Here is a 12,562-nt window from a genome sequence, read left to right as displayed (position 1 = left end):
CGTGAATATTTGTTGAAACCATTAACCTTACAAGACTTGACAAACCATCCAAGTTGGCGAATTGTTTATCTTTTTTCACAAAATTAAAGTAGGTTTTCCGAGTTGAACGGAAGCCTTCGTTTTTCCTCTTCATTGAAATCATATGGATACTTCTCGGCTAGCTTTAGTATATTTGGAATGTCAAATGCACTAAAATTATCACAAGGACTCAAACAACTCATACAAACAAGTAGTTCCGATGTTACCTCATTAAAACGGTTCCCGAATTCTTGTATTTGCAAATCAAGAACCGCATTGAAGCAATCATACTCGTAATAATGCCGATTTGTGATGTTCGTCTTTCTTCTTGGCCACCTTCCTTTTCAAACTTAACCCATAACGTGCCAATATATCATCAATAGCCGTTTTGAGTGTTATTGCGCTTGTCTCTTTGACATGAACAAGCCCAATAAAACGCTCCTTAACAATCCCAACTTTATCAACAAAACGAATAACAACCGTCATTTGTTCTTTTTTTGATACATCACATGATTCATCTACTAATAAAGAAAAAACATCATCACCAAGTTCTTCTAAAATTTGTTTAATTACCTCTTGAGCATAACAATGTTTGATGTCCGCTTGAATTTTAGGACTTGTCATTTGGTTATTCGCGGTTGCATTATCTAAGATAACGTTAGCAAGATCTTCATTCATTTCACCCATGAGTTCTAAAAGCTCTAAGAAATTCCCTTTATTTAATGAATCTTTTGATTCATCATGTCCACGAAACGCCAATCCGCCATTCAACAACCTTTTCCCAAGCAAAGTAGAAACACTAAGTCTAAGTCGGTATTCACATTTCTCCTTAGGGGTCCTATTGTCCCATTGTGTGTGCACCGCTTGATTTTCGTTAACTAAATCGGCACTCATTTAGAAACATTTGTTATGTAGACTATTAACTAAACCAACATGTTTTTTAAGTGACGCATATACCTTTTTTCAATTGTTATACCCACCACACATAAATGTGTCTCTACTATCTCCGAAAAAGATGTTACTTTTACTAAAACACGAGTACTACATGTGAAAATGATACTAACCTATTTTATATGTAAGAAAAATTCCAATCCAACCTCTTATGCTATAGGGTATGATCATTATCTTCATGATCATGACCTTCCATAGGTGTTATGTTATCTATCTCTAATTCATCATTTAAAACTACTACTTTAAGGGTGTGATTATGACTCAAACCACTATTTGCTTTATTTTTTTATTTTCTTTGTCTTAAAATTATTAAATGGAAGGGTCGTGATTGTTGTGGTTTAATACACACGAACCATCATAATTTAATGAAAAGGTAATGTAACGGCAAATCATGATCCAACCATCACCCCATACCCCTTAGCCTAAACATGAACTCGAAGTCATAGGGCATTAAGCGAACATGTCTACTTTGTCCTTCAACGAACGCGTGAATGCGTGATTTTGCGGCTGACATGAACAGGGTCGACGCATGTGCCCACAAAAAGACAAATTAGGGATCAATCATAGAAAACATTATCCAGAAAAATCGTACACGGCATCCAATCCAATTGCTTACGTGTCCGCAACTACCTTATATTCTGCCACGTTGCACCTATCTACGCGATCACAGCCGCCCACGCAGGAAGCAAGAGGTGCCATGGCCCACACCACAAGTTGCCTCTCACGTGCTTCTAATGTTACGTTACACCCCCTTCAACTATATTGTAACTTAAAAGAGATCATCAACTAAAAGTCTAAAACTCTTTCTTTCCTTGTAGTCATATGGTATATGCTCAAGTTAAAAATAATTATGACCCTGGTCAAGTTAAAAATAATTATGGCCCTCATTTTTTCTACTCTTACAAAGTTCAACCAAATGATAACTAGTTGGATTCCTCACGCTACGCGACGGGTATTCGATCGATATCAGTTTGATTCGTTACGTAATTAGAACTCGCTATACAACATGAAAAAAAAAACCCAAAAAATATAAAATTGTATCATAGCCAAAAGGAATTTTGATTATTCTTTACACAATTTTCATTAATTTAAACTATATTTTAGGTAAACCATAAAAACAAATACATATGCCGCTTCTAAAATAATACTGATGATAATAATATTTGTAACAATAATGATAATAACAATACTAATAATATAACAGTGATGAAACTATAAGTAATAACAATTAAGAAAACAATAAAACTAATCAAACTAATTATAAGTAAAAGAAAAAAGTAAAAAAAAATAATAATAGAAACACAAAACCCCTCTTTTAACACACATGTAGTAACCCCCGTCTAGAACACAGAAAAAAAAAGAGCGGCTCATCCATGTGTACTTGCTGCAGCATAAGTGTCATCATCATATTGTAACCCACCCTCCCCCAACCCCACCCCAAAAAATTACAAATTTCAGCCAATCAAGTGATAATACCGGTAATCTTCTTGTAATTGCAGTATAGTATAGTATAGTATATAATATAATATAATATAATATAATATAATATAATATAATATAATATAATATAATATAATATAATATTTGAAGTTTTCTATCTCACTCTCAAAATGATATTTGTGTTTTCGAAAATGAAACGATTGAAGTATAAAATTGCATCATGATGAAAAGTTATGATTTAACAAGCTCAGTTTGGTTCTAGACCATGTGAATCGATTTTGGTTTTGAAGAAAAAAATGACATATTTGTATATGATTTTGATGATTCTTAATGCTTCATATGTGTACACTTGGGATTTTCATAACCTTTTATACTAAGAAGAAAGGTTAATTCATACAGAAAAGAAAATAATTTGATAAAAGACATTAATCAAAACCTTTAAAACGTTGTATTTTGACAACTCTTTAATGTACATGACGCGTAAGATACCACAAGATATTCAACAAAAATAAGACACGAGTAAATAAAATTATGAAAGAGATCAAATCTTATCATTCTTGTGGGTCAAACAAAATAAGACAAACCCGTATTGTTTTGAATATAAGTCGTAGTGTAAATTTGATGTTATCAGTAATGTATGCGAACTGCTATTGTATTTTACCTGTTGTCTAGCTTCTTGCTAACTTTTGTTGTTTATAATAAGAATTTGTCGCTAAGAAAACCTGTTATCTTCATTAGATCTAAAAAAACAATAAAATCAATGTAACGATAAACTTAAAATGTTTATTCTAATAATCGTTTTATCTTTTCCAAAGTTAGAGCGACAGGCTTAACCTACTAGTCTGAGAAGCTTAATTCTTTCGAAGGGAACTAGAATACCTGGTAATCAAGTCGGGCCATAGCTCTCCTAGATAAGAAATAAGCTAGGTTATCCTTAGATACACATCCAAGTTGAAGGTTCCAGAAAATCTTTACGGGTTTGATTTTACTTCATAAATCACAATTTACTTATTGCTCAACTAAATTAGTTATTGCTCAAAATCCTTTCAAAAAAAAAAAAAAGTTATTGCTCAAAATACTAATACAAAAAAAGTACAAGGAGCTAAAGTAAACATTCACAAACTTTCTGTAGCAAGGGTGGGCGCACGTGCAACACTAGTTAACCCAATACGCTGTCGTTTAAAAGAATCCTACATCCTCTTGGCTTTTTCCTACAGCTTTCCTTCACACAAAAGGTCGCTTATCCTCTTTAACTCACCGAGTCGACTCACTCTTCGATTTTCATCCCTCACCGGAAAAAAAACAAATAACTCACACAAACTTCTCACAACCCGATCAGAATATTTTAATGGTTCAGTTGATGAAAATCACCAAAGATTCGCCGGAATCTCCGTTACAGCAACCTGGATTAATGACGCCGGTGAAGAGAGAGTTCATTGATGAGTCAACTCAGTTTGATGATCATGATCATCATATTTCGTTAATCAAACGACCCAAGGTTATTTTGTTTGATCATTTAAATCATATATTAATTACTTAGGTCATTTTGTTTGGTCAATTTTTGAATATATATTTCAAATTTTATTTCAGGTTAATTTGAGATTTATGCTCTGAATCGTAAAATTGATGCAGTTTTAGGTTTTTAATAGATTTGTTTGATCATGATTTTGATGAAATTTTATTTATTTAAATTATTTAGGGCTAGTTATTAGTTCATATTTTGCAAATTAGGGCTAGTTTAAAGGTGTTGTTTTTATGAATTAATGAGAAGTAGTTAATTTTGGGGGTTTGTTAATCTTGTTATGGATTTAGACTGTTTGTAATATTTGGAATTTACTGTGAATTAATTAATTTTTGATTATTTATTTATTTATTTTTGTGATTTATGGATTAGTATCAAGAATTGGGGATTGGTGATTTTGCTGTATCACCAGCACAGTTTAATCCGTTAGACGAACCAAGCCCGTTAGGGTTACGGCTCCGAAAGAGTCCATCTTTGTTGGATTTGATTCAAATGAGGCTTGCAGAAGGAAGTGCATTTGCAAAGATGGAATCTGATGGTAAAAAGGGAAGCAAAAGTACCGGTGTTACTGCTGGTACGGATAAGCTAAAGGCTTCAAACTTTCCAGCATCGGTTCTCAAGATCGGTACCTGGGAGGTAATTCTGCATTTCATGTTCTCATGATTCTAGGTAGTGATTGTCTCTTTGATTTTCGCTAATTGGGTTATCACGTCACTCACGCCCCGCTGGCGGTATGCGCATATAATGTATATATGTGTGGGCGCTCGGGGGCAAAAGTGAAAGTGCACTAATTTTAACGTTATTTTACTAATTTCGTGAAATAATGTTAAAGAGGGGGATGGTTAATCATGCATCATGTGGCGGTGTTGATAGCCGAAAGATAAGGGAGTACATGCGCTAATCGGCCTTTGTCTTAATTGCCGAGTGTTATGTGCCTTATGTCCAAGGCTTGATGCAAAACTATTATCGAGCCGGGGGTCTCACTGGAAACAGCCTCTCTATTCCTAATGGGTAGAGGTAAGGCTGTCTACATCTTACCCTCCTCAGACCCTACCTTTGCTTTGCTATTGGTGGGATTTACTGAGTATGATGGTGATGATGATGATGATGGGTTATCACGTCACTTACGAGTTATTATGATTTTGTAGTATAAATCAAGATATGAAGGGGACTTGGTGGCTAAGTGCTACTTTGCGAAGCATAAGCTGGTATGGGAGGTTCTTGATGGCGGTTTAAAGAACAAGATTGAAATTCAGTGGTCTGACATTATGGCTATAAAGGCAACTTACCCTGATGATGGCCCCGGTACTCTCGATGTAGTGGTAATCCCCGTACTTTCCACACAGTAATCTTTGTTCGTTTCTCGTTTTATAATCACAATGATATTAATAAAGTAAATGTATGTGTTTGATGTACGCAGCTAACCAGACAGCCTCTGTTCTTCCGAGAGACAAATCCGCAGCCCCGAAAACACACATTATGGCAAGCAACCGCGGATTTTACAGGCGGAGAAGCTAGCCTGCACAGGTACGGCCTCTTCTAGATATTTTTGACCCGTTACCCAAATTTCTTGACCCACCCGTTTCCAGTGGAATAATCCAGGGCTGTCTTTTTTTATCCGAAACTCAACCCGAATTCGAATCCATCCGAACTTGAATTAGAGAATACCTGAAAATCCGAACCCTTAATAACCCAAATCCGACCAACCCGAACCTTAAATGGGTCAGTTATCGGGTCACTTTTTCCCAACCAAAAACCCAAACAACCCGACCCAAAAAAACCCGAAACTTGAAACGCGAATAAAAACCTGAACGTTTATTGTCCTTTTTTATAGATGCATTTGATTTGGAGTGTTTTGTGTTTGAAACATAGTTTTGGGACTTTGAACATTATTATACCATATTGTTAACTGATGTTTGAATTGTGCTGATATTGTTTTTAACAACATGATATATTTGATGATATTTTGTGGAAATTTTTTTTTTTTTTTACATTTTACATCTAAACCCGAAAACCGAATTAACCCGAACCCGGACTTTAAATGGGTCGGTTATCGGGTCATTTTTTCCTAGCCAAAAACCCGAATGACCCGAATGACCCAAACCTGAAGAACACCCTTAGTGGAATCTAAATATCTTTCATTCTTCTATTTTGACAGGCGTCATTATCTACAATGTCCGCAAGGGTTATTAGGCAAGCATTTCGAGAAGCTGATTCAATGCGACCCCCGTCTTAATTTTCTGAGTCAGCAACCAGAGATAGAACTGGAGTCCCCATATTTTGAACCCAGGAAGTCGGTCTTTGATGAGCCAAATGAATCTAAGGAATATGATTTAAGCAAAGAAGGACGACCGGGGCCCACCATCTTCGACGTACAGAGAACCGCTTCATCATCCGGAGGCCAATCTTCATCTAGGAGTGACTTGCATGATCCGTCTGGTAGACCCGCTGAGTTCTCTCGCGAAGCACCTTCACCGAGCTCAGGTAAACTTAAACCTAGAGGTGCCAAAATGGCGCGGTCGGGTAAGTGGTCATAGCGGGTTCATGAAAATGGCCACCTTATTTCACGCGACATAATGTTAAACAAATTATTATTAATTATTATAACTACTAATAAAACTACCTACGCGTTGCGGCGGGAGTTTGGTCGACCTCGGTTCAGTTCGGTTCATTTTGGTAACGATAGTACGATACTGGCAACCGGTATAACAACCAAAAGAGAGAAACATAAAAATATAGTCGAAAGAAAAGTTTTATTGAAGTTCATGGGTTGTTTGATAACTTTATCAAAGTTTAGGGGGTAAGAAGTAAACTGAGTAAACTACAGGGGGTGAAGATGAAAAATCACTAAATGATAAAAAAAGGGACCCGGTATAACAGCCGAAGAGAACTCAAAAAGCAAAGTCGAAAGAAAAGTTTATTGAAGTTTAGGGACTATTTGATAACTTTATTAAAGTTTAGGGTTTAAAAAGTAAACTGAATAAACTATAAGGGGTGAAAGTGAAAAATCACTAAAAATGTGGATGCTATTCATCAATCCACACCTTTTAATATATAAAAATATATATATAATAATCTTACGAAATCATGTTATTCTTATTTTATCTAGTGATGGACATGTCAGCGATTGAAGGAATCCGACGAGCTGGAACCGAGGGAATGAAAGATCTTAGCCGTTGGGATCAAATCAAAGTCCCTGGGATACAGCCATCAATGTCGATGAGTGATTTGGTAAATCACATCGAAAACAGAATCACCGAACAAAGAACGGCAGGCAACCACCCTCTTTCCCATGAAGAACAAGAAAGCCTTGAGATTCTAGAAGACATTTCCCAGTACTTATTCAACGACAGTCAATACGGGTCAACCACTTCAGATGAAAAGTCCATACTGTCAAAAGTCAACTCTCTTTGCTGCCTGTTACAGAAGGACCCCACTACATTTCAAGATCTCGAGCCCAAAACTGACCGTAACGGTTCGACGCTTGGTTCAGGCCCAGTAGGTGAAGGTGGTTTGGCGGTTGAGGGTGAAGGTGGTGCGGTGGTCGAGGACGAAAAGGGAAACGGGATGTCTAGAAACGACTCGGTTTCTGACTTGTTGCTTAACCTTCCAAGGATAGCATCTTTGCCACAGTTCTTTTTTCAACATCTAGATTGAGTTTGGAGACTGAGGTGAGGTAAGGGTAGTTTTGTAACTTCACATTTTCTTAATATGGTTTGATGAAGTGTACTTAAGTAGTTAGTTGTTAATGTATGTCATAAGAAGTCCAGGGTGGGTTGTGGTATATGTTTGGTGGGTTGTATTTTGCGTCTTGTTTTGGACCTTATGATCATGTAAATATGGCGTCGTTGACTTGTACTCTATGCGCTAAAACTTGCAAGATTGTTTTGGGTTTGTTGATTCGCTCGCATCACAAGTAAAGCCGCAGTTCTGGGCCACCGCTTACGTTACTATTTTTTCTAACGTTATAACATTTAACTTTGCACTTGTAAGGATTTGAACTCACACAATTTTAATTTTTTACTGAATTACACCGTCTTTTAATCGGCCAATATTTTATTTGTTGGAATTAAATTCTTTGTCTAGATTTCTTTGTAATTATACTTGCTAAACTCTCAAAAATAAATAATTAATAACACATAATACCTTACTTAAATCTTACATCTTAAGACCATATAATTAACACTAAAAACTAGAATTTTAGAATCATATCCATAAAAAAAGACAAAAGAACATATGCTGATGTCCTTATTGCATAAAGAAGGTGGCCCACATTTGACAATAACCTTAATTAACAAAGTTGATGACTTGATGGTAACTTAAGCTTCATCATGAAGTTATACTAGGTTCCCTTTGTCGGGCAGTAATATAAGTCTATAAGATGAATTAACTCCTCACACAACAAAATTTATATTCCTATAACTATAGCCCAAGTGCCCAACTGAAAATGAAGATGAGTGTACGTATACTCCTCATCTTATGTACTCAACTCCTAGCAATCTCACTTCACCATCATGTAATTCACTCCAAGGGTCTAACCCTACAACTACTTCAAGGTTAGCTTTCATTCAAGTTTCAATATACATACATATTTGTGTATTTATCTATGTCGACCTGTAACGTTCTTTCTTGTAGGTGTCGAGAGGGTGGGGGTGGACGGTGGCAACACGGTTCAAGTTAACCATGAACTTAAGATAGGAAAGGGTCCATATGGTGGTGCCAATATGAACCGTGATCCACGTGTTTCTAAGAGCAATGCACCGTCATCACACCTTCGTCATGTTGTTTGTATCTGTGTTAGTGTTGGTATTGGTGTTGGTTTCGTTACGCCTCTCTTGTTTGGTTTCTAGGATGTCAACATCAAATTGGTATATGGTCTTGGAACTTGAAAAGTTGGTTTTTCTTAAAAAGTTGTAACATGTAATATATGTTGTATCATGTTGAAGAAAATACTCTAACCAACCAAGCTATTTATGGTTGTGTTTCAAAGAAATCTTTCTTTTTGGTATCATATCATAAGAGTTTCAATTAAACATTTTATAGCAATGGAAAAAATTCTTAACCAATATAGTGAAATTGTTAGATGTCATACAAGTAGTTGCTAAAAAGCTTCATATGTTGAGCTTGTAACGAAATGGCGATAGACAAGCTCCCATCGTTAATTGGGCTTGGTAAAACGAAACTCAAACCTTCATACGCAATCCCACCAGGCCCCATGAATATGGGCCGACCCCATCCGAAGTCCGCATCATGAATCGGGAGCCTAGCCCAACTTGTTATTCCAAGATTCGGGCATTTAAATGTATGGGCCCCACGCACCAAAGCCTTCAAATCGGACTGTAGCTCCAAATAATCAAGCGCCGACTTTAAATAATCGTTATTCATCTTCGCCAACGCTTCATGGATTTTACTAGCAGCGTACCAGGTAGGCTTTGACTGAAGCTCACCTGCTATAGCTACCGGAGTGGTGGTAAATATAACATTCCCAAAATACCCTGAAGGCAGAGTGGGCTGTAAACGGGCCCGCCCATCCGTGGCAATGTAAAGCTTGGTGTCCTGATCATCTGTCAGGCCACGAGCTTTACACACAGACCTCCACACATGGCCTGAGAGCATTTCATACGAACTATAGTTAATCGCGTTACCATCTTCTTTCGATTTTGCTTTAAGCGCGTTAAGTTGGTCTCGGGTCAACTTAAAAATGGAAACCACGGTTTCATCCGATTCAACTTCAGGCAACGATTTCATCGGGGGAGCGGGCTGGTATTCGACATGCTCAAAAACAGGCTGTGGTGGGTCTCGCGCTTTGAGCAGGGTTCGGTCTATGAACGGCGGGAGAGTGATGTCAAGACCTCGAGCCATATCGGACCACGCGTTGATAAAATGCAGCCCGGATGCACCATCTGCAGCATGATGTTGCATACCAACTCCTAACGAAACACCCCCACATTTAAAATAAGTCACTTGCAACACTAACAAAGGGTACGATCCGATTCCTAACGTGTAATCAACAACTGGGATGAGTTTCTTGAGCTCCAACGTGGGCGCAAAGTCACCGAAATCATCGATCACACCATCGGACTCTGCTTCCACGAACAACACGCCTTGTCCTTGACAATCTATCTCAATTCGGCCATCTTCGTCTCTCGTTAACCGTCCTCCCATCGGGTAAAACGGGACCAACGCTTTGCTCAAAGCTTTAATCATAACCTTCGGATCGAAGAAGTTGGATCCCCCGTTGGGTCTGTAGAAATACACACTTGGTGTATGAAAATTGGGGACTACTAGATCAACGTTGGAGTTCCATAGCTTGATCCTTGGAGTCTCCTCAGCTGGTCTCACCATTGTTGAATTTGTTACGGTGATCTTCATCTTGTAAGTGTGGATAATGAATTGGGTTGAATGTATAGTGTAGGTGTTTGATGAAATGACTGAGAGAATATAAGAGGTTTTGTGTTGTGTTGTAGTGTGGGTTGTGTTGATAATGGATTTGATTTGAAGTGGCTTTTATAAGTTTGGAGGGCTCACCTACCGCATGCAAGACCAAGACCAAGTCCAAGTTCAAAGTTGACCAACAAACATAATAAACAAAGTTTAAGAAAAAATATTAGAGTAAAGGAAATAGATATTATATGTGGTTTATCAAAATTTTGAATTTGGTCTCTATCTTTTTAAAAGTATACGGATGGTTTCTGTGGTTTGCACTTTGTAACGCATTTAGTCCCCAACTTTTTCCAAAAGTACATGGATGGTACTTGTGGTTTGAAATTTGTAACGCATTTAGTCTCTACCTTGGACCTGCTAAGACCTTTAGATTTGTTGATTGGGGGCTAGATGTGTTACAAAGTACAAGTCACAAGGACCACTCGTGTATTTTTGGAAAGCTAGAGACTAAATTTAAAATTTTATTAAACTATAGGGACCATCCGTATACTTTACTCAAAATATTATATACCTTGTTGTCTATTAGATTAATATTTTTAAATATGTTTAGTTCCTTTATTTAGTTATTGTAAGTTGAATATGATTAAGAAAACTTGCATTTATATTTCCATTATACAAAGTATGTGTGTAAGAACTTGTGTTTATCCTCTTAATATTGATATTATTATATCTTTCACACACTATATTAACTAGTTATTAGGGCTCGCATAACGGGTTAACCTGATCTGTTAAGACACGAACAGGATAAGACACGAACCTGAAACACGTAAACACAAACACGACACGAAATCTTATCGTGCTAGATTTTTGAAACACGAACACGAACCTGTTAATAAACAGGTTACACGAAACGACCTTTTAAGACACGAAAAAATTACCAACGTATCATACGGCCTGTTTAAGACACAAACACGACCTGTTAAGACACGGACACGACCTGTTTAAGACACGAACACGACCGAATTGGGGAAGCTGTGAACCGGATAGGGAATGGTGGTGTTTGTGAGAGAGATTTAAAAATTAGGGATTGGATTGTGGAAAAAGAACCGCGTGTATTTTTGTATAATTCATCTCAGGTACCACGATTGATGGCCCCATGTCCACACCCACATATAATATTTTTTTAATCTTTAATTATTAACTTGTACTTAACGGGTCTTAACATGTTAGTGGGTTTTAACCTGTTTAGACACGAAACCTGTTAAGGTCTTATCGTGTCGACCTATTTTAGACATGAAACATGTTAAGGTGAAACACGAAACATGATAACTTCGTGTAGGTTCGTGTTGTGTTATCGTGTTCGTGTAGAATTGCCAGCGCTACTGGTCAGTTAACACAACGCACATGTGTTTATATGATTTACATATCATTTGCACGTCTCTTCAGCTGTGAACCGGATAGGGAATGGTGGTGTTTGTGAGAGAGATTTAAAAATTAGGGATTAGATTGTGGAAAAAGAACCGCGTGTGTTTTTGTATAATTCATCTCAGGTACCACGATTGATGGCCCTATGTCCACACCCACATATAATATTTTTTAAATTTTTAATTATTAACTTCTACTTAACGGGTCTTAACATGTTAGTGGGTTTTAACCTGTTTAGACACGAAACCTGTTAAGGTCTTATCGTGTCGACCTATTTTAGACATGAAGCATGTTAAGGTGAAACACGAAACATGATAACTTCGTATAGGTTCGTGTTGTGTTATCGTGTTCGTATAGAATTGCCAGCGCTACTTGTCAGTTAACACAACGCACATGTGTTTATATGATTTACATATCATTTGCACGTCTCTTCATGAAAAATTGGTTTGTATTGAACGTCATACATAGCAAATCCTTTAACCATTAATATTTAACTTTTCTTCGTAAAACCAAGATTTTTGAGAAAATATGAATTTGCCATATAGTTGTAGTTAGATACAAGAATTGTGTTTATGATAAAAGTCGAGATTATATTATTATTATTATTATTATTATTATTATTATTATTGTTATTATTATTATTATTATTATTATTATTATTATTATTATTATTATTATTATTATTATTATTATTATTATTATATAATGTTCATATCATAGTTATAAAAGGTGCTAAACGTACTCAAAGCGCATAGGTCTCGCCTAGGGCTTAGACGCAAGGCATAAAAAAAGCGAGAGAGCCTGAAAAAAAAAATGCTCACA

At 36.7% G+C, this 12,562-nt stretch overlaps 4 protein-coding genes across 5 annotated transcripts; 2 read left to right on the top strand and 2 right to left on the bottom strand.

The window, feature by feature from the left end:
• Positions 1-303: 303 nt before the first annotated feature.
• Positions 304-912, bottom strand: LOC110943804 (zinc finger MYM-type protein 1-like). Its single transcript, XM_022185536.1, has one exon. It carries the CDS (start codon positions 910-912, stop codon positions 304-306), a length of 609 nt encoding a protein of 202 aa, XP_022041228.1.
• A 2,703-nt stretch (positions 913-3,615) lies between these two features.
• LOC110941596 lies at positions 3,616-7,831 on the top strand. 2 transcript variants are annotated; one of them, XM_022183252.2, is made up of 6 exons: positions 3,616-3,907; positions 4,304-4,567; positions 5,080-5,253; positions 5,352-5,458; positions 6,090-6,415; positions 7,056-7,831. In XM_022183252.2, the coding sequence occupies exons 1-6, from the start codon at positions 3,758-3,760 to the stop codon at positions 7,586-7,588; spliced, it is 1,554 nt and encodes a 517-aa protein (XP_022038944.1). In that variant the 5' UTR covers positions 3,616-3,757; the 3' UTR covers positions 7,589-7,831. The 2 variants fall into 2 exon arrangements, with proteins under 2 accessions (XP_022038944.1, XP_022038943.1); XM_022183251.2 differs by having other exon boundaries at positions 3,617-3,907; positions 7,041-7,831.
• Positions 7,832-7,975: 144 nt separating this feature from the next.
• LOC110941598 lies at positions 7,976-8,939 on the top strand. The gene is made up of 2 exons (XM_022183254.2): positions 7,976-8,487; positions 8,567-8,939. The coding sequence occupies exons 1-2, from the start codon at positions 8,379-8,381 to the stop codon at positions 8,779-8,781; spliced, it is 324 nt and encodes a 107-aa protein (XP_022038946.1). The 5' UTR covers positions 7,976-8,378; the 3' UTR covers positions 8,782-8,939.
• Positions 8,940-8,949: 10 nt separating this feature from the next.
• On the bottom strand, positions 8,950-10,430 carry LOC110941597 (shikimate O-hydroxycinnamoyltransferase-like). Its single transcript, XM_022183253.2, has one exon. It carries the CDS (start codon positions 10,301-10,303, stop codon positions 9,011-9,013), a length of 1,293 nt encoding a protein of 430 aa, XP_022038945.1. The 5' UTR covers positions 10,304-10,430; the 3' UTR covers positions 8,950-9,010.
• Positions 10,431-12,562: the final 2,132 nt, after the last annotated feature.

Source organism: Helianthus annuus, chromosome 5 (assembly GCF_002127325.2).
Source record: "Helianthus annuus cultivar XRQ/B chromosome 5, HanXRQr2.0-SUNRISE, whole genome shotgun sequence".
Lineage (NCBI taxonomy): Eukaryota > Viridiplantae > Streptophyta > Magnoliopsida > Asterales > Asteraceae > Helianthus > Helianthus annuus.
This window is presented reverse-complemented; position numbering and strand designations above follow the sequence as displayed.

Bases quoted from the DNA above. Each gene is read 5' to 3' on its own strand.
- LOC110943804 (XM_022185536.1), bottom strand. From the start codon at position 912: ATGAGTGCCGATTTAGTTAACGAAAATCAAGCGGTGCACACACAATGG.
- LOC110941596 (XM_022183251.2), top strand. From the start codon at position 3,758: ATGGTTCAGTTGATGAAAATCACCAAAGATTCGCCGGAATCTCCGTTA. The intron at 3,908-4,303 runs GTTATTTTGTTT...TTTATGGATTAG, and splicing joins CGTTAATCAAACGACCCAAG to TATCAAGAATTGGGGATTGG. The intron at 5,254-5,351 runs GTAATCCCCGTA...TGATGTACGCAG, and splicing joins CCGGTACTCTCGATGTAGTG to CTAACCAGACAGCCTCTGTT.
- LOC110941598 (XM_022183254.2), top strand. From the start codon at position 8,379: ATGAAGATGAGTGTACGTATACTCCTCATCTTATGTACTCAACTCCTA. The intron at 8,488-8,566 runs GTTAGCTTTCAT...TCTTTCTTGTAG, and splicing joins AACCCTACAACTACTTCAAG to GTGTCGAGAGGGTGGGGGTG.
- LOC110941597 (XM_022183253.2), bottom strand. From the start codon at position 10,303: ATGAAGATCACCGTAACAAATTCAACAATGGTGAGACCAGCTGAGGAG.